At 50.9% G+C, this 20,637-nt stretch overlaps 1 protein-coding gene across 2 annotated transcripts in view; it reads right to left on the reverse strand.

The window, feature by feature from the left end:
- Positions 1-4,521: 4,521 nt before the first annotated feature.
- The window catches only part of HRH2 (histamine receptor H2), a 53,071-nt gene continuing 36,955 nt past the window's right edge, over positions 4,522-20,637 (reverse strand). For both annotated transcript variants that reach the window (XM_042991995.1, XM_042992002.1), the window contains exon 3: positions 4,522-7,455. In XM_042991995.1, the coding sequence (XP_042847929.1) occupies positions 7,263-7,455 (193 nt within the window). In that variant the 3' untranslated portion in view covers positions 4,522-7,262. The remainder of the gene's footprint in view (positions 7,456-20,637) is intronic.

Raw genomic sequence — 20,637 nt, forward strand, 5'->3', positions numbered from 1 at the left:
ATACCATATTAAAAATAATTTTTACATAATCATGAGTTGAGCCGAAGCTATGGTTGACAAGCTATGGTAGACATCTAAAATGTATTTTGTAGCTCTTTAACTGAGCATCATTCATTTTTTAAGTTTACATTTTCTTATATTTTGGAAGCTCTGACTTGTTCTTTCGGTTCCCAAATCTCTTTGTAGGTCTCAGAACAGCATGTGGTTCTAGTGTCTAATGGATGGAATAACCCTGCCAGCAGGGGGCACCCCTGCCCATTGCAGTGGTTAGAAAAACAAGATTTTTGTCAAAGCAGAATTTTCAAAAGATTAAAAACACAACTCATGCGAATGTATAGTCAACACACAACAGAGTTTAATTGAACCCATTCGGGGGCGGGGCGGGGGGAACAAGCAAAGTGGTAAAGTTGGCTCAAAGAAGTATCTGAGAGACAACTCTGTATCTGGAAAGGAAGAACCTTGAAATAAGACTGCCAAGACACAAAACTGGTCAGCGTCCCACAGCACAAGAAACCATAACCTCTGGCATTATCTTTTCTACGGAAGAGAAGTCACTTGCATTTCTACCGGGCCACAGGAAAATCATCTGCAATGATCAGTCTTGTACAAATTAACATGTGGCTGCAGACTCTGGTCCCTGATCAATAATAAGTAGTCAGCAAAGGGACCCTTCCCCTAGAGAATCATCTAACACTGGTCACGCCTGCTAGCCACGCTCCAATATGACACTCGGAGGACACACCATCACCTTTAGCCCTATTTCCATGCTTTGGATACATTTTCTTAAGAATAGAAAAGATGTTTTCTGGGGCAAGTCCTGGCTGGGCTCAGGGCTGGATGTAGATGCATGGGTACCTGGGCAGGTAAATAGTTCGGCACCCCCTCCAGATCTATGTCTCTCAGTCTCTGTTCTACACTTAGTAGAACCAAGGGAAAAATGATTTTTCCGTAAGAACAACCAGATACAGAAAGAAAGTCACTCATTCACGTCTATGGTCCCAGCGAGTCAGTTCTGAAAATACTCAGCAAAACATTTCTCATTTTTTGGTGGTTATTATTCCTTCCTTAGGTTGCCTTTGGGAGTATCCAAATCAAATAACTAGTGGGGAGCATAGTAAAGAGTTTTAATTTTATATAAGACTTTTTTTTTTTTTTTTTTGTAAGCAACAGGAATGACTGGGTTTTAGAATTTCAGTGGGTGTCACTGTGAATGCCAAGCTTGCTCTGACCGTACACGTACATGCCAATTGTATGGAACGGGCAAGTCCATAGGGACTAAAAAGAGACTGGCGGTTGTCAAGGTGTCGGGGAGAGACCGCCAATGAAGTTTCTTTTGGGGATGACGAAAATGTTCCGGATTCAGACAGTGGTGACGATTGCACAACTTCGTGGATGTACAAAAAGTGATGCATTGTATACTTTGGCCATTGTGAGCGAATACCGTCTTTCACACCACCTATGTGACTTGGGCAGGCTGGCTTCCTCCCTGGGGACCCAGAGGAAGGTAAGACTTGGTAGCGCTCATGGAAAGCCTGGGGTGAGCCCAAGGAAAGCTTTGGGAATTTCTTCTAGTTAAATGTCCTGTCCTGCACTCACCGGAGGTAGGGCATCTCTAGGGGGAATATTCTAACTTCTAGGGGATGGAAGAAGCCAAGGCATGATAGAAAAGACAGGTGGGATGGTGGGGCTGTAGGGAGACAGGCCTTCCCCCCCACCCGCCAGGGTCATTGGTGGGAGCTTGGATGATCTGTGCCTCTCTGAAGCGCTATTGGGCCACACGTAGAGTCCATTTCCAGAATTACACATGGAGGTATGTTAAACACACATGCACGCCCCCCCCCACCACCACCAAAACTCACTTGCATATGTGCACAAGGAAATATTGTCAGACGATCAGCATGGTATCGTTTAAACAGCTAAAAATTAGAAATGACTCAAACGTTCATGGCTAGGGGGACACCACAGAACACCCTCTGGTAGTTAGCAACAGTGAAGGAGCTCTTTATGGGCTAATGTGGTTGACCCTTGGAGACACATTGCTGAATTCAGCTCCTACGGCGGAGTATGGCGTTTATGTTAAAGCAAACAAAACTGAACCAAACACCATGCAGCAGACTGGGTAGCAGAGGTTGCATCAGGGAGAATTGCTAGGGGGAAGGAGGGAGAAGGGTGGTCAAAGGGACTCTGGGTTTCTCTGGAATGTTACAATTTTGAAGACAAGCGGGTCTGGGTTGGAGCCTCAGCTGTGTCACTTACTTGGGTTTTTAACTGCTCACTTGGTGTCCCTCTTCAGGCCCCAGCTGGTGGGGACGTGAATCTCTACCTGGCAGGGCTGACTGGTGGAAGAAATGAGCTAGCGTCTGTGGAGGGGCTGACATAGTGTCTGGGCACAAGAAGGGACTCATAAATGTCAGTTGAAAGATGACAGGGTCGTCTGGGAGCCACACAGAGCCTGCAGGTCCCTCTGGGACATATTTCCTTGGGAATCCTGCCAGGACCACTGGGCACATGAGAGCCCCGGTAATGCCCCAGCAATGAGGGCTGTGGTCCAGCCAGGCTGGCACAGCAGCATCTCAGGGCATGAGAGGCACGTTGTGCTGTGTGGCCCTGAGTGGGGAGGTTGGGGATGTGGCACGGACACCTGCAGTGACCTCCAAAACTAACAGATTATGAACCCCTTAGAGCTACCAGCTGGGTGAAAGGAAGCTTCTCCCAGCCACTCTTCAGAGTGTTAGTGACCACGGAAGGCTCCTGAAATGTCCCTGGAAAGCTTGAAATTCTGGGAGGTATGTGTCCTTGGCCATTATTTCCTGCTTGGGTGGCCTGGAAAGAGCTCTCTCAGATGGACAGCGAAGATGGTAAATTCTCCCGCAAAGCTCCAGCTGCAGTCGGGTCAGCAAAGGTGAACCACTGGCTATGCAGCCGAGATGGGATTCCAAATGGATTCCCACAGTCTCGGCTCTGAGCGCTCCCCCCTCCCACCCACCGCGCTTCTAACCTGCGTTGAAGCACAGCCCGGCCCACGTGCCCCAGGAGCGCATCCCTTCAGAAGGTCACGGCTGCCGCAGCCATGTCCTCCCCACACTCCGCTCTCTGCACCTTCCACCAGGCCTTGGTCATCCCGGCACTGGCCCCCGTGTCCCATTCCTTCCATGGTTCCTTGGTGATTTTAGGTTCAAGCCGGTCTCCCTGGAGGGTGGGGAAGGTCCGTTCCTTTGGGCTCCCAGCATGGAGTCTATGGCCTGCAGGAGAGCCTGTGGTAGATCCTTATAAAATGCTACAGTCCACCCTCACTGGCAGGGGCCGCTCCCTCAGCTCGAGTCTGAATGATCTTTCCATAACACACACGGCATCGTTTTAGCCTCTCTTGATGAAGACGCTTCCAAGCCATGCCATGACTCCTGTGCCCAATGCAGCCGCCTTGGGGGGCCTCCCCGCGGTCAGCCCTTCCAGATGCCCTGATCTCCTTTTCCTCCCGCCGCCCCCCACCTCTTTGCCTAGTTAGCAATAATGGTTTTGCTTCTCTCCAGCTCCCTATTGGTGGAACCTAAGCTGGTTGGAATAGGATGCTGGGAATTGCGATTCCCAGGCTTCCAGCCCTGGCCGGTTGCCTACAGTGCCCCACTATTCGTCACACCCACTAGTACAGTTCGGGGGACACTCCCCTGTCATCTTCTTCCATCGACACAAACTGCTTAACACCGTCTATTGGCTCCATTTGCCACTCTCATCTTTCCCAATCCCCCTTAGCACATCTTGGTCTTTTCTCCCCTGAGAAAACCCACGTAACAACCCATTCTGAGCCAATCACTTCCCGTGAGCTTTGGCTGAGCTGACACGGAATCCCTTCTCTGCCTCCGGGGACGTTCGACAAGGCGCGCGCCTCTGGGCCTTCTCTGCAAGGCCCCACGTTCAGGATTCCACGGCCTCCTCCGGGCTCTTCCCTTCCCTCCCAGGGGACACTGCTCCCCGCCCTGTCCTCAAACGGTGACCTCGACTCTGGTCAGCTCCCCCTTTCACTTTCCAAACCCTCTCATCGGTGCCTTTGGGACTCACTCCTGGCACAAACTCCGTGAACTTCTTCTTGACCTTCCTGACCTTCTTGGTCCCTTGCCTGTGCCTACTCTACCGCATGCAGACTTCCTTGATGGACACGTTTTCCATTTTAAAGATCTCCTCTTCTCCTACTTCACAAAGGCGTCTCGGAAGCTGGCAATTTCAGAAATACTCCCTTCTACAAACCCTTATCGAGAGCCTACCACGTACCTGGCTCACAGGGCAAGCGGGACAAAGGCCTGATCCTTCCGACCAGCCTGTCCTTCATTGCCAGCATGGTGTCCTATGATGAACCCTTGTTCCCCGAGGACTCTTTTACTTTTTAAGGTAGCTTCCAAGTTGGCTTTTACCGCAGTGTTTTCTCATAACTCTTTTTCTAAATTAAGACACGCCGTACGACGAAGTCTGGGGAGTATTCCTCACCAGGAAGTGAAAAAATAAAACCGCAAGGCAGCATCTGTTTCGATAGCTTTATTGGAACATGGTCGCAACACAGAACATGGATTTGGGGACCCACCACAGACACTCCTCCTCTAGACAGCATGTGCCCCACTTCTGCAGCCAGCAGAGGCTCTAGGAAGCCTCCAGAAGGGTGGCGGCAGCTCAGAGACAGACCCGAAGGAGGCCCCTGCAGTGGCAGGTGGTGTGTGGGCACGATGGGTTGGAGCCCTGACCAGCTGAGACCGTGATCAGCCAGACCAGTCTTATGCCTCCAACTACTTGGCCATGACTTAGAGACCCACCTGCCTTAGACTCCCAAGAAAACTTGAGGAAGGGATTCTGGGGCTTCCAGATGGAATCCAGCCAAGAAATTGAGCATCTCTGAGGGCCACTGGGGCAAATCATGCCTTCAAGTATGCTGGCAGATAAACCGCGTAAAGCCCCTGCTATGTGCCAAACGCTCTTCTAGGGGCTAGACATACAAAGGTCCAAAGAAATAGGCAGGGCCCATGACCTCCTGAGTGCGGGAGACGGACAGAGAACCACACAGATGACTGTAAATTACAAACAATCAATGGCCTCTGAGGACAGTTCTGGGGTATGTGGGGGAGGCCTGACCTAATAGGGTGGGTCAAGGAAGACTTCCTCAAGAAGTGATATTTCAGCTGAGATCTCATGGTCTCACGTCATGGAAACAGCCTTGTGCATGGCCTAGTAGCTGCAAAGAGCAATAAAATAAACAAACAAAAGAGAGAAGCCAGTGGGGTTGGGGTGAAGCGACAGAGGGGACCATGGCAGGAGGAGGCTGGAGGGACAGGTCAGGGCTGACCATGCAGGGCTGGTGGGCCATGAGAAAGATGGTTTCTTGCATGCGCGACGTGACCATATTAGCGTTTTGCACAGCCCGTTGTGGCTGTTGGGTGGGGAGGCAGGCTGGAGGAAGGCCAGCAGGGAACATGGAGAGCTGTCAGGAAGCTGTCTCAATTGTCCCGACCGAGGGATGGCAGTGGGGCCGAGTGGGGACAGGGCAGGTGCGGAGAATCAACCAGAAGGTGGGGACGTGTGGAACTAGGGCTCAAGAAAACTGAGCAAGAGGAGCTAGAAAGGGAGGTGCCAAGGCTGACCTCCTTGGCCAGTGGCTCGGGCTCTAAAGCCAGTGGCAGACGTCTGTCTGAGACCGGGAACCCGGAGAGGAGCAGGTGCAGCGAAAAGGTCTAGAGTGTGGTTGTGGACATGCTAAAAGCGAGGTGCCTTTGAAACACCCAGGCTGGAGGTCGTGGCTGGAAAGCCACAGTCGTGGCTGGAAAGCTCCCAGAGGAAGCTTGGGGTCCAGGTACAAATCTGTGAGTCATTTCCTCACAGGGAAGCCTCCTGGTAACTTCGGTTAAGAGGGCGCAGACGAGGTCACAGAGGGAGAGAAATCGCAGTGAGAAGAGAAAGCCCTTGGGACAGGCACACCGGACAGCCGGGGAGAGGACAGTGAGTCGCAAGAGGGCTGAGAAGGCATAGGTGTGCAGGGAGGGGGACACCACGAGGGGGTCTTGGAACCAAGGAAGGAGTGGGCTCAGGGAGGGGCAGTGGCAGTGGTTAGCAGTGAGGGTCCACGCACACCCTCAGTTCTCCAGGCTGTCGTCACCCTCACTGCCTTGGGTCTCATCAACAACCCTGTAAATAGGCCATCTTACCCCCTTGGACAGAGGAGTCAAGAGATGGTCAGAAAGATCCCTACTGACGCACCCAAGGTTACGTACCCAGCAGAGGGCGCTGTGGGGCCAACTCCCCCCACCCGGCAAGGCCACCTCTCCCTCTAGGACTCCGGCGCACTAACCACCACCGCCCACCCCGGACCTGCCCCGAATGTTCGAATGCTCGCTCCGCTCCACACCACTTCTTGTTGATGAAAAGCACCAGAGAGGGTTAGTACTGCAGCATGAAGGGATCCCCTAGGCTCCGGCTCTGAGCCTCGCTAAGAGGCAGGTAGGCTGAGTCAAGGAAATACCTTGATCTCTCTCCTGAGAAGCAGTGCAAGGTCATGGCAAGAGCCTGGGCTTGAAGCCGGGCTTTTTACCCATGCTCCTACTTGCTAATTCCCTGCACAGCTATTTTTCGAGTGCCTTCTGTGAGCCGGGAACACATACTAGCTGAGTACCCTGAGGCAGGCCCCGGTCTTCTCTGAGCCTCAGTTTCTACCTCTGTCAAGTAGGTTGGTGATTCTTACCACCTGTTATAAGGATTATGTGAACTCATGTAGATGACGTACCCGGCACACAGAAGGTGCTCATTAAAGGCTAATTTCCTTCCTTTCCTTTCTCTTCTCTTCCCTTCCCTCTCCTTTCCTCTCCTTCATCCTACAGAACCCATGAGGGAGTGAGAGACTAACTCTTTATGGCAACGCCGTCTGCTGTGCTCAGAGGGCCTGCGCGTTCCTGCACGTACAAATCCATGCACACACCTGTGCACGCACCTCCAACGTCCAGCCATCTCTGCTTGTGACTCAGGGCCAGCACCAACGTGAGCTCTGAACCCATGGGATTCAGCGGACCCAGACCCAGGAGAGTTCTGAGCATCTGCTGAGAATGCCCGGCACAGGACAGGCCGTACCACACTAGACCCAAGGACCCCGGCACCCCGCTGCGTGCTCTGGGACTCCCTAGACTCGGGCTAGGGCGCATCTTCGGTGGCTCTGGGGGCTTCTGGGTCCTTAATGGCTCCAGGAGTCAAATCTTGGTGACCAGAAGCAGTATCTTCTGTGTCCTGGGCTGGGTCTAGACAGCCTCGGAGGGCAGAGTCCTCACCGCTTCCTGGGGTGGTGTCCTCAGTGGCTCCTCGGACAGTGGCTGGCCTGGCTGCTCCTCTGAGGGGCCTCTCACGTGTCTCTGGAGGAACCTAAGCCCCCACAGACTCTTGCAGCAGCTTAGAAGGTTGCCGGAGCACACAGTGCAGGATAGCGCTGGCTTCCTGAGGAGACACAAGCACAGGTCAGGGCTGAGGTGACCATGGAGCAAGGCCAGTGGGCCCAGGACCTAGCCTCTGGCCTTTGCTTCCTCTAAGCTGGCCTTGGGAAGGGTGGGGTGGGATGGGGTGGGAGCCCTTCCTTTGCCACCAGGGCTGCCCATGTGCAGCCGGGACTTCCCTCAACCCACAAAGGAGAGCATCCAGGAGACGTGCTTTCCGATCTCAAGTCTGCTTCTAACATGCTCTGTGTGCCCCTGAACTCCTCTGAACCCAAACGGAGGAAAAAGTAACCACCTTTCCAATTATTGGCAGGATTAAGTGTTACACAATATGTACGAAGGTATCCCACACATTGTCTAGCTCACAATAGGAGCCCAGGTAATGTTTGCTGTTTCTGACTCTAGATGAAATGATTCCCGAACAATCTACAGCATGCCTTGCAGGAGTTCGGGGGAAGGCTGGGAGAAGAAGACACACAGATTTATTCAGCCTTGCCTTAAAATCAGTTGCGAACACATCTGTCCATTAGAAAGTGTGCTCCCTAAAGGCAAGGCACTTGCCCCGACAATTATGGCTGGCATATAGTAGTTCCTCCGTTAATCTCTGTTGAGTCAATCTGATCAAAGAATAGATCGCTGAAGACTGAGTTAGCCCAAAGGTTGGTAGGAAAGTTTTTAACAAAGCATTTGGCATACATTTTGAGGAATAAGAGGATTTCCCTCACTTCTGGGCATACAAATTTCCTTGGCCCCGTTGCCTGTTGCAGTGTGGATGGCAGACCTGCTTTTTCTCTTTAGCTACTTTCAGGGAGTCAGAATTCCCTCATCACTTTTATTTCAAGCTTCATGAAGTCAGAGGGAAAGGCTCAGCGTGGCACCCCTGTTTTCAGTGCCTGGAGACCTACCCAACACCTGCAGGTCTCCCTTTATGACCGAGAACAGGTGGCAGGCTCAGAGCTTTCATCAGGCGATTGGGTCTGGTCAAACTTTGATCAGACCTTGTTTTGTGTCATCGTATCTATGTTCACGAGTTCTTTGTGTTTTCCACAAGTGATAGTACATTTCCGTTTATGGTGACACTATCAAGTTTCCTCACAAATAAATTTCAGCGCAAAGTGTGTTATCATGCAGGTGGGAGAAGACTATGGGCTGGACTGGATGGGGAAGGGAATGCGCAAGCAGCTGCGGTTTGGGGAGTGTGGTTCCTCGTCCCCGACACGTTCTAGCTCACCCTCAGTGCAAACACAGGAGAAGCTAAGTATTGTATGGTGACCTTAGAGACTCTGTCTGGGGTCTCTGTAGCTCCAGGGCAGGACAAAATAGCTCTGTCTAAAGCCACCAATGCCTCCTACTTTCTGGCTTCCCTGCCTAGGCTGGAGTGGTAACTTTCCTTGTCGGTTTCAAGCTGGGAGCCACTCATCGCTTGGTCCTGAGACCCACTGCAGTTCCTCGGGGTGTCCTGTGAAACTCACAGGGGGCCTCAGCTCCTGCCATCATCTGTTAAGGTAATCTGGCTGCCAGAGGAATCAAACTCCCTGCTCCTCCCTTCTACATAAAGAGAGCAAAGAGCACCGAGCTCACCTTTAGAATCTGTTAGATGGGGGTTGTGGGTTTGGATGCCTGGCTTTGTAAGACACAGAGGACAGTGGCCGCCGACCCCCTGGCTTTCCTAGGTGTGTAGGTACACTCCAGCTTAGCCACTGCTAGAGTCCTCGAGTGGCCCAAACTCTCTCTGTAGGTCTGGCCAGCCCTTCTCTCCCCAGAACACCTGCCCTCGCCTGGACCTCAAGGTCATACCCCTGGCACCTCCGAGGCTCCAGTCCTCCATGCCAGCCAGTGTACATATTTGACCAAGCAGGCAGGTATCTACCCTTGGATTAACATTCCAGACGCAGCTCTGATAAACTGACTTTCACTGAAATTATCAAAGAAAAGCTAGCTGTGGCTAGGAAAGAACTACCTCCCTTCTAACGAGCTTCCACATCACTTAAAATAATATTATTATGGAAATATCACATGATCCTGGTAAAAAATTCAGGCCGGAGAGACGAACAAAACAAAGAAAATAAACATCTCAAATAACTTCTCTACTCAGCCATATCTTTTTGTTACCTGTCCATTCTGTCATTAAATATTTTTAAATGAAATACATTATACACCCAAAGAGACTACATAAAAAACACAAACGCATCATTTAAAGAATATAAAAGAATACGAAAATGGATACCAGTATAACCACCTCTCAGGTTACGAAACAGAATTTACCAGGAACTGACTTGTTTCAGCAAATATTTACGTATCCCTAAAAAACATATTGCAGTGTTCTGCCTGCATTTTACTTTTTGGGTTGGGTGGTGGGGAGGGAGGCTGTAAATTACAGCTTTTTTCTTTTCATGAAATAATAATTAATTCAGCAGTATTGTCATTTTCCAAACGGGGACAATCCAGATTTAGCTCCCACAAGGCTGTTCACAGATGATAATCATCTTGAAATAAAACTTGAGTGGACAAATGTGATTTATCTGCCCCACATCCCTTCCTTTGGGAACCATCCACTCCCCACAGCATGTGGTCCGGGTGGGAGTGCAATCACTGGGCCCCATCCCCTAGGGGATGCTTTTGGATTAAGCTATCCACGTGGCAACAGTGACTGCTTGAGAGGTGAGTCCATAACTCAAACTGGGAGAAAGAGAGTCCTTTCCACGACTACTGTATCTTTCTTATGAGGCAGAGAAGCTGGGAGCATGTGAAACGAAGGTAAGTCAAGGGCTATCCAACTGAATTCCTATCGCTTGCAACCGAAACACTTTTGTCTAATACAAGAACACAGAGCATTAGTTGAGGTAGACTATTTCCAATAATAATACGGTCAGCAAAACAACCTTCTACAACATTTTATAACTAAACACAACCAACCTTCTAGACTTTATGATCACAGCAGTGCTCCACAACACTTTACGGCTGTAAACAAAACAACTTTTACCATATTTTGGAACCGCAAACGTAAGTTTCACATACCTGGAAAGACCTGCCACCTATTTGACGTTTTGAGTGCATTTAAAAGGCTTGAAAAAAATACTGGCTTATTTATCGCTTAATACACAGTTGCAGATACTAAAATTTTGGTTATTTAATGCATGTAGTGGTTTGGGGCATACACAATCTCTCAGCATACATCTCAATCATTATCACTTAGGTAATAAGCATAAACTTATGTAATAACTATAATTTACTCTGGACTAAAACATGCCACCGCTTGTAAAAAAAAAAACAGAAAAAAACAAAGAATGATTAAAAATACAAATCGAAAGTATTTAAAATTTAGTATTTCCCTTTTATATAAATGAAATCATGTCTTATGATTGTTTTTCTGTAGCTACCTTTTGTTGTTGTTACTGTTTAATGCCATATTTTTTTTCAGTTAGTTGAAACTGTGTTGATGCATGTCCCTGCAGTTCATTGCCACTGTTGTAAAGTCTATTACATTGTACTCCAATTTATTTGTCCATTCACCTGTCGATGCACATCTGAGTTGTTTCCATTTTCTTTTTTAGTCATGTCCTTCTCATACTTGTTTTTGAATTTATACTATAATGGCCTCATCAAATGAATAGGAGAGTTTCCCTTTTTCTCTCCTCTGATAGAGTCTGTGCAGAATTGGAATGATTTGCTCTTGGAGTACTTGGCAGAACTCCTTTGAAAACCAAGTATTACTGGTGTTTCATTCATTTTATTTATTTTTAATGGTTACAGGACCATTCCAGTTTTCTCTTTCATTCCAAGTCAGTTCTGGCAAGTTCTATTTTGCTAGAAAAAATTCCCTATATCTGAGTTTTCTGTTGTTTAGGGCATAGAATGGATTACAGCACTCTTATTATCTTTCTTAATCTCTGTAACATCTAAAATTTCTAAAATAATACCCCCCCCATACTCTTATTGCTTATCTATGATGTTTGTGATTAATCTTTGTAGTTCTGTAAATTTTACTTTACATATTTTTGAAGCTAGTTTATTGGGTATGTACAAGTTGAGAATTACTATCATTCCAGTAAATAGAATCTTTTTCAAAATATGGTGACTATATTTATCTTTAGTAATATATTTTGCTTAAAATTCACTTTGTCTGATATTAATATAGCTACCCAGATTTCTTTTGGTTAGTATCTGCCTAGCATATTATATTTTTCTTTCCTTATACTTTCAACATTTTTGTTTCCTTAAGTCTATTTCTTGCAAAAAAACGTTTAGGTTAAAAAACAAATCGGACAGCCTTTATTTTTCTTAAGTGGTCAGTTTATTCCATCTACACGTATCATGATTACTGATATACCTTGACTGATTTCTTCAATGTGATTTTGTGTTTTATATTTGCCCCACCTCTAACCTTTCCTGTGTTTTCTCGCTTTGCTTTACATTTTTTTTTTTTAACGTTTATTTATTTTTGAGACAGAGAGAGGCAGAGCATGAACGGGGGAGGGGCAGAGAGAGAGGGAGACATAGAATCGGAAGCAGGCTCCAGGCTCCGAGCAGTCAGCCCTGAGCCCGACGCGGGGCTCGAACTCACGGACCGCGAGATCGTGACCTGAGTTGAAGTCGGACGCTTAACTGACCGAGCCACCCAGGCGCCCCTCTCACTTTGCCTTTAAATTGCCTTTTCCCCCCTCATTCTCTTTCTTTCTTATCTTGTGGAATCTCTAGCCTCTTTTAATTTTAAGATGCATATTTAACATAATAAAGGCTAGTGGCATGGAGCCCTCCTCCGCTCCTTAGTTTGCCATCCATGCCAGGTGTAAGTTGGGATGAGACATTCAGCTAAATTTCAATATCGTGTAGACCGTACTACGTTACAGAGTCCAGAGAGACTGGTAGGGTTAGTATTTCCTGACCCCCTCCATAGTCCCATGGCCCGTCCCGCCCTGAGCCCTAACACTTGAAGCTAGGGTGTAAATGGGGTTCTTGAGGGCACATAAGGCAGTGTCCACACAGTAAGTGCCTATGGTAAGCAGTTGTCGTTTTCACCTTTTCCTATCCTCGAGTCCCCTTCTCTTTGGGATCCAGCCTTCCTCACTCTTTGCCCACGTGAGGGAGGGGGTTGACCTCTTACTCTTCGCCCTGGCTCCAGGCCTGGGTGCAGAGGTAGACACGTGACCCCCCCCCCCCCCGCCCCCTCAGCCAACGAAACGTAGGCCTGTAACTTTTTGGTTGCAAAAGTTGGAACCGTAGGAAAGGACACATTTCCCACTGGACCTGCCAAGGTGGTAAGATGTGACCTCGGAGCTGCTGGTGGCACCCCAGGGAGACTCCGACAGAGGCTGAAGTTAACACAGGGTGGAACTGAGTTGAAAGGTGGAGAAGGATAAATTTCTGACGACATTTGTGCATTTGGATCCAGCCATCCTTGAAGCTACTCTTGTTCTCTGCAGTTTTATGAGCCGGTTCCCCACCTCCACCAATCCCAGCCTCTTTTAACTGGGTTTCTGCTGCTGGTAGTCAACAGTGTCCTAGTAATATTCCTAGAATCTGAATTTGAATTTGAATCTGAATCCCCTCTTTTCATATGGAGGGTGTTATAATATATTCAGCCACCCACAGTCTGGATCTCATTTCAGTGCCATGCTCTGTAGAGGAAGCCTTGCCCAGGTCCTCCCTGAACCTGGGTTTTCTCATCTGTGAAATAAGTTGATAAGAGCAATCTCACAGGACATGCAGTTAATGACTGTCAGTGCCCTTTGCTATAACCTTCTATTGCTTATGGTACAAATTATCACACGGAACCACCACGTGCACGCATCCCTCTGCTATGACTTCTACCTGTGTCTTTGCACGCGTCCCGTTGCTTGAAATGCCTTTCTCTTCTTGCCGTTCAACTTCTGTTTCAAGGTTCTGTTCAGGCATCACCTCCTGTGGGAAGCTGTCTCTGAGGCTTCCCGGGATCGCCGAAATCTGCCCCAGCTCCTGGAGCCCCTCTGCTGAGGCCCTGACCTCCTTGGGTTAACCATCAGTTTCCCTGTCTATTTCCCAGACTAAAGCCAGGCACCGGACCTCTCGTCTGCATCCCACTGTCCAAGTTTATCATAGGCGTTCAGCCATGTGTGTGAAAAGGAAAAACCCAGTAAATGTCAGTTTCGATAGTGATTCTCCCATGTTCTGACTTCCCCAATTCACAGATTGGCAGAAACAGAAGCATTTCCCCTGCCACTCTGGCAGTGCCTCTGCTGTGTGAGGTAGCCCATGCCGGCTTTATTTCCATATCTACCTCTCTGCGGCTAGCCTGGAAGAGCCTCGTGGGCAGGAACTCCGGGAAGGGCATCGAGGGACGCCGGCCGTTTCAGCCAGCACCTCTGAGGCTAGCCATGTGCCGGAGAAAGTGTGAGATTTGGGACGAGGAGTCCTGAGTGTGGTTTGAGACTTCCTCATTCTCCTGCCGTTGGGTCGCAGTCAACTCCATGCCTTCTCCTGGGGACAACTCCAGCGAAAGGGCTGGGAGAGGAAGGCCCCCCTTCCCCCTCCCTTGTCTCCCGCAACGGGCCCAGCCATTGGCTGCTTTGTACCTTAGGGTCACCGAGAACCAGCGGTTGAGGGACTGTGTGTTGAGGGTCTGGGCTCACGTCTGAACCCAGGTCCTTGCTCTCCGGTTCCCAACAACACAGCAGAACCAACCACTGCCCGTGTCAGTTTCACCTACATCCTGGGAACTGGGTCACCGGAAGTCCTTTCTCCTCTATGAGGAAATGCAAGTGGAGATTAGAAAGGGGAAGAGGCTCTCTCACATCCTCAGAGCCAGCCACAACCCACCAGGGGTCTTTCCCCTGCCTCAAGCTTCTGTCATAATAAGGGGTGACCCCCCTCTCCAGGCCAGACCTAATTTCGGGTTGCTCTGAAGTAAGCCATGAGGTGGCAATTTGGGGACACCACGACGCCCAGACACCAATCGGAGCATTATCTTCCTATACCTGTGTTCCGGCCACAAATTGATAGTGCCTGATAGGCTGAAATGACCGAACTTCAGGCCTCTCTGCTCATGAAAGAAACTAATTTTTCACGCCCTCCTCATAATTTTCTGGAAGCAAACATGGAGAATTTGCCTACACCAGCATCTACTTTGAAGGGACGGTGGAGAGGTCTTTCTGTCCTTCAGCAGCAAATGTCAACAGCAAACTGGACAGAGGCTTCCTGCAGGAGTTTCGCTCACACGCTCGGTTCACCTTCATGCCAGACAAGGTGAGAGGCTTCCCGGAACTCCCTGGGACTCAGTTGATATAAAGAGGTAACAGTCATAAACCATTGGGCCCTTTAAATTTTCTCCCCATGACAAGGGAAATAGATGGTGACGGTCCAAAAGCTTTAGGCTCCTAAAAGGGATCTTGATTAGGGACCTCACAGGACATGCATCCCTGAGTGATGGAGCATCACAGCCTGGGACTGCTCTGGGAACTCAATGACGGAGGGGTTGGCTGCGACTCTAGCAGTCCCCGAGGGGCCTGCCACAGAGCAAGTATCGTGAGTTGTACTGGCGAATGAATAAGTGATTCACAAGAACTAGCATTTACTCAGTGCTCACGTGCTAGGTCCTGACTGGGCGGTTTTGCATCCTTTTTCTAGTTAGCCACTGGCACTATGAGGCAAGCACCGGTGTCCCATTTCACAGACCAGAAAACTGAGGCTCTGGGCATCTCAGCGATGCCCCTAGGTCACTCCCTAGCAAAACTCAAATATGAAACAACGGCCGTTGTCTCCCACCTGCACCCCCTTCCCACTGGGGCACGCTCCTTCTGGAAGACCAGACTGAATGAATTTGATAGAACGAGCTAGTATGAGAGATGTGGAGACGGTTAAGGGCGGGGCCGCTGCTCAAGCGACTCATGGGTGAGGGTTGGTGTGTGGACACACACAGCCGTGTGGGTGTGTGAGTGCGTGCCAGGGCCTGAGTGTGTCCGGGCGTGCATGGGCAAGACCGTGCGGCACAGAACCATTCCTGGCTCCAGGCCTCAGGGGAAGCGACGTGGAGCAGGTGGCATCTGAGCTGGGCCTGGGGCGATGGATGGGAACTGAAAGGGGATGTGGGGAGGGGGGGAGGTCTCTTTGGGCAGAGGAGGCAGCCTGAGCTGAGGGCTGTGTTCTGAGAGCAGGGGTGCCTAGTTCATCCGGAGAAGGAGGAGCCCAGGGATGTAGCTGGAGAGGAGACGGCACGGGATCCTATAGACAGAACATGATGGGCGCGGTGGGTGGGTCTGCATGGGACCTGGCAGGTGCTGGAAGCTGCAGGATGGGGGGGGTGGGGGGTAGGGGTCAGGAGCCCACCGATGGACAGTCTCAGCTTGTGGCCTGCCCTGGCCCTTCTCCATGATTTTACAACTATGTGGGTCAGTGAGATGGCACCCGAGTGAGTGCCAGGCATGGGGAAGGAGCATGACCCTTTGTCCCGTGTGCCCACCACGGGGAGGGCAGAGGCTGCAGGGCGTGGGGCCGCGCAGCGTTCAGGGGTGTTCTCTCTAAGACTCTCGGTCACCAGTCATGTTGAGCATTTACTGTGTGCCTGACCTGCCAGGTGGGCACCACCCACATCTTTGCAGATGAGGGGAGCAGCCCTTCATGGAATTAAGTGACCTGACCAAGGCCACACAGCATGTGGGTAGAGGAATGGGGTTCTCGCCATGTCTGCTTGGTCCAAAGCCTGTGCTCTGAGCCCTGAGAGAAAGCCAGTGATAGCCGCCATCCCCGGAGCGACCCCCCCACTCCGGCTCTCAGCATTTATACGTATGAGCTCATTTAATCCACACACCAACGCCAAGGGGTAAGTGCTATTACTCTCCCTGTCGATGGAGGAGAAAACTAAGGCACAGAGAGGTTAGGAAACCTGCCCGAGGTCACACAGCCAGTAAGTGGAGCTGGGTGTTACAGCATGCTGGGCTTGTTGCTTGAAAAACCGAAGGTGTGGGGGGCCCTAGTTCCACTCAACCCCTCCTGTGCCTCCACGTTATCCACGTCCTGCGGCTGTACTCGGACCGCCGAATAATAAAGTGCTCATGGGTTGGGCACTTAACCCTGAACTCTCCAGCACCTACATGACACATAGGATATAGTCGTTAACTTCTTATCTCTGACAGACGAGGAAGTCTGGGCCCCGAGAACTTTAGTCAGTTGCTCAGCGACTCCCAGCAAGCAAGTGGCAGAGCCTCGAGGGAGCCCAGTGTGGCCCAGCTGTAAAGCTGGAGACGCCCTGCCCACTCTGCCCCCTTCCAATACACAATGTGGCTATCAGGGAGGCCGGGCATCCTCCGTCGATCTGGGTCACACTCCGTTCCACCCTGGTCCCAGCCTTGTGCTTCCCCCGCCCTGTTGCTCAAACCCTCCAGTAACCCCCACGAAACCGGCATGCTTGCCCAAGCCTCTCCTTGAGACTACAGAACGTTTTGTAAAACTGAAGAAGGCTCCAGAGCCTCTGCCCTCTTACACCAGTGGGTGCTTATGTCGGAAGAACCCAGGGCCCCTGAGTCAATTATCAAAGTCATTTCCTATCACTCGTTCTGCCCTACTTTTGTGAGGCAGGTGAAGTGGCATGCCCATTTTGCAGATGGGGGGACTGAGGCTCAGGCAGGCCTGGCATTTGCCCAAGGTCAGGTGTGGTCAGGTGCTGCATCGTGGACCGAGCTCCCTGCATCACCATGCTGCTCTCTTCGGTTTGAGACTTGTTTGCTTTGAATGGCTCAGGACCTGGACGTGTGACAGGGCCTCCTCTCTCTGACGGCTCCTTCTCAGCCCTTTCAAAGACTCTTCCCCCCTCTTCCCTGTCCCCTCTGCCCCTTCTGGCCCCTTCTCCTTGCATCTATGTCCTGCCCTGGCCAGCCCCCCCCTCACAGCCCTTCCAAGATGCTTCCCTTATGTGGCTTTGAGGAAGTGATACCTTCAGATGTGGCTGGCGGCAGGGAGGCCAACAGCCTGTCTAAAAAACAACCGTGCAAAGTGTAACAAAAGGCTTAAAATCTCCCTCCCCTTCTACCAGTAATGCTCTTCCCAGAAATTCAGTTTCTAGGGAAATAATCTGAAAGACACAAAATATCCTCTGCGTGGAGATGTTCATCACAGGGTTGCTTATAATAGCAAAAAAAAAAAAAAAGCAGACACAACAGCAAAGTACGTAGGGAAACATTTCAGTCAGTGATGAGGCCCTTCATGCACCCCTCCCCCCGCAAGCAAACTGCCATGGGCCGGTGTCCACTGAGAGACACCCCCACATGCCAGGCACTGTTCTCAGGCCTTCATATTTATTCTCTCCTTTAATCCTGACGATTTTTTTTAAGTTGGTACTTAAAACGCCCCCATTTGCAGACAAACAAACTGAGGCAAGGAGAGGCTAGGTAAACTGCCCAAGGTCAGAAGCTTCCAGGCACCGCGACTCCACCAGACTCAACCACTCCCAGAGCCGTGGCGGTGACTGATGACCATCACCAGGAGTTAGTTGTTGAGGGCAGGCCAACGTGCCAGGCGCTTCTCCCTCTTGCTAGTCCCTATTGCCATTGCTGCCCCCCCACCATCCAGGCCGGCGAGGGCACAGATGATTCCTTAGGCCCCAGACAGAAACAGCAGTGAGAAAGTCTTAGGGTATTTGGCGTTCAAGAGTCCATGAGAGCAGTCCCCCACCACCCAGAGAGGAGGGACCAGCTGGAGGCTGGGCCAGGAGCCTAGAGTTAGGTGGGAGAGTAGGCCCTGCCCCTGCTGCCCTCCCTTGGGGTCACTGGGGTGACTGGAGGCGAGGTGGGGTCACTGAAGGACGAGTGTGGGGGTCTGAACGCACAGGGGCTTGTGCCCTACTCCCAGCTGGAAGCCAGGACAAGGGAGGGATCCCTTGCACCCCAATTCCTCTGCTCCCATGGGGGGTACAGGGGGTCCCCCAGATCTCCTGGACCTACGGTGAGCCCCAGCACATGACTGGCTTTGAGGCCTGCCTGCTGGGAGAGGTCCAGGGGGCTGGGAACCTGCAGCAGAGGCCAAAGCCCCTGAGAGAATGTGGTTGGTCTTCGGCAGTGCCAGATAGAGCCCAGGAGTAGGTCAGCGGTGTCCCCAGGCCCGACCATGGCACAAACACCACGGAGGGAACCTGGCAGGATAGGTCTATCGCGGTCCAGAGGGTGCTGTGGGGGTCAGACAGCCTGGGGAACTTCGCTTACCCTGGTGGGAAGGAGATGGTTGGGGGCGGGGGAGGAGAGTGGAGACGATCTCGTATTGAGTTGGTTCAACTTCCAAAGTCACCATGTTTACAGCTGGAAGTGACTGAGCTCTCGGACCTGGAAAGCATGCGTTTCTCCAGCTTCCACGAAATGGTCCACGGGCACCCAGAGCGGAATGCAGCAAAGAATCTTACAGCTGGGCGGGCACAGGGCACTAACAGCCCTGTTCCTTTCTCCAGCCTGGGACAGAGGTGCTGTCAGGACCAGCCTCACTTTTCAGATGGGGACAGAGTCCTAGAGAGGGGAGGACTTGCTCAAGATCAACTAGCCAGCACAACGGGGAGATCAGCCCTCAGAGCTCTCTCAGCAGACCACAGCACTACCCGGCATCTCATTGCCCACGAGCGCACCCCTCTCCCCACGCTGTCCCTTTGCCCAGAATGGCACCTCTGCTCCTCAGCTTAGAAAATTCCAACTGTCCTTCAGGAGTCAGCTGAGATGTTCTGAGACATCACCTCCCTCTGGGCCGTTGGTAAAGGAAGAGTGGACGAATGAATCAGTAAGACTTAGCAGCCCCCAAAACAGGAGACATGTGGCCTGCTGAGGAACTCAAAGTGTGTCACCTCTTGTTGCCAGGATATTAAAGCCACGTTGGCTCAGGAAAAGCCTGAAGGGAGGAGAGAGCCATGATTTCAGGGATTGCATAAGACGGCAACAGAAATGGGGTTTCTCTTTGACTTTCCATTTGAATGTTCCCTTTCAACAATGATTAAGTATCTATAGATACTGTGTTTCCAAAATCAGTGTGGAAGTTCCCTGAATCCTCTGGGCATTGGGACTGCCTTGCCGCCCATCCCAAATGTCCATCCCTGGGTCACAATGACACGTGTTCAGTCCCGGAATGAGGAAGACCGGAGTCTCATCCACGGGCCTGTGATGCCCAAGCCTGTGACCCTCCCTCCACCCTGCAACCTCCTGCACAATCCGTACAGAGAAGCGGACCCACCGAGGCTTTGTAGAACCACTTTTTGCTACTTTTTGCCAGTTGGGACAAACTCCCCTGTCCCCTCCTTTCTACCTCTGGGCAGAGAGTAAGTGGTCCACAAACCCCAGGAGAGACTCAGGGGCTGTGGACACCCTGAAATGCACAGCGGGTCTCAGGCATTACCCTACTCCTGTCCCCCAACGCTGCCACACACAGCCCCTACGGGTTTAATGAACACCCAAAAGCTGAGAAGCCTGTGACCCACTGCTGTTTCTGTAGGGGCAGTGGCAGCTGGCAGAAATCTTAGCTCTCTTTAACAGATGAGGAAACTGGGGCTCAGAGAGGGATGCGATCTTCTCACGGCCACACAGCCAGTCAGTGGCAGAGGCGATGAGAAATCCAGATCCCCCCATCTGCCAGGCTGGGGTTCTTTCGGCAGCCCCGCCATGCACCTGGTCTGCACCCCTACCTGCACTCACAGCTTGGGTCGTGACAAGGACACATTTTCCTGAATTTGCCTCCGTAACTCAGAATGATTCATTAGTATGAAAAACATGTTCTTTGCTGCCCTTGCCAGAAGATTCTTGACACAAACACACTGGGGGTTTGGCATAAAATCTCTCCCTTGTTAAGCATTTATATATAATGAGGGTTGAAATGGTCCCTTGAGACTGATCCAAGCCCCCCATTTTTGGAGGAGAGATATGAGGCTCAGGGGTCAGGGCCTGATTTGAACAATTCAGTGGCACAGCTGCGATATGAATCCACAAAGCCTGCCTTGAACTTTCCAGCTGCTCCTTTGTAGAGGGGTCAAAGAGAGGAAGGAAGGAAGGAAGGAAGGCAGGAAGGAAGGAAGAAAGGCAGGAAGGAAGGAAGGGAGGGAGGCTACCACTTACTAAGCATCTACTCTATGCTAGGTGCTTTGTATAAATTGATGCTGAGCCTTATTGCTATCCCCACAGGGAGACATTTTCATCCCTGTTTTGCAGATGAGCAAGCTGAAGCTCAGAGAGAGCAGACCATGGGCCCGGAG

Source organism: Panthera tigris, chromosome A1 (genome assembly GCF_018350195.1).
Source record: "Panthera tigris isolate Pti1 chromosome A1, P.tigris_Pti1_mat1.1, whole genome shotgun sequence".
Taxonomy (NCBI): domain Eukaryota; kingdom Metazoa; phylum Chordata; class Mammalia; order Carnivora; family Felidae; genus Panthera; species Panthera tigris.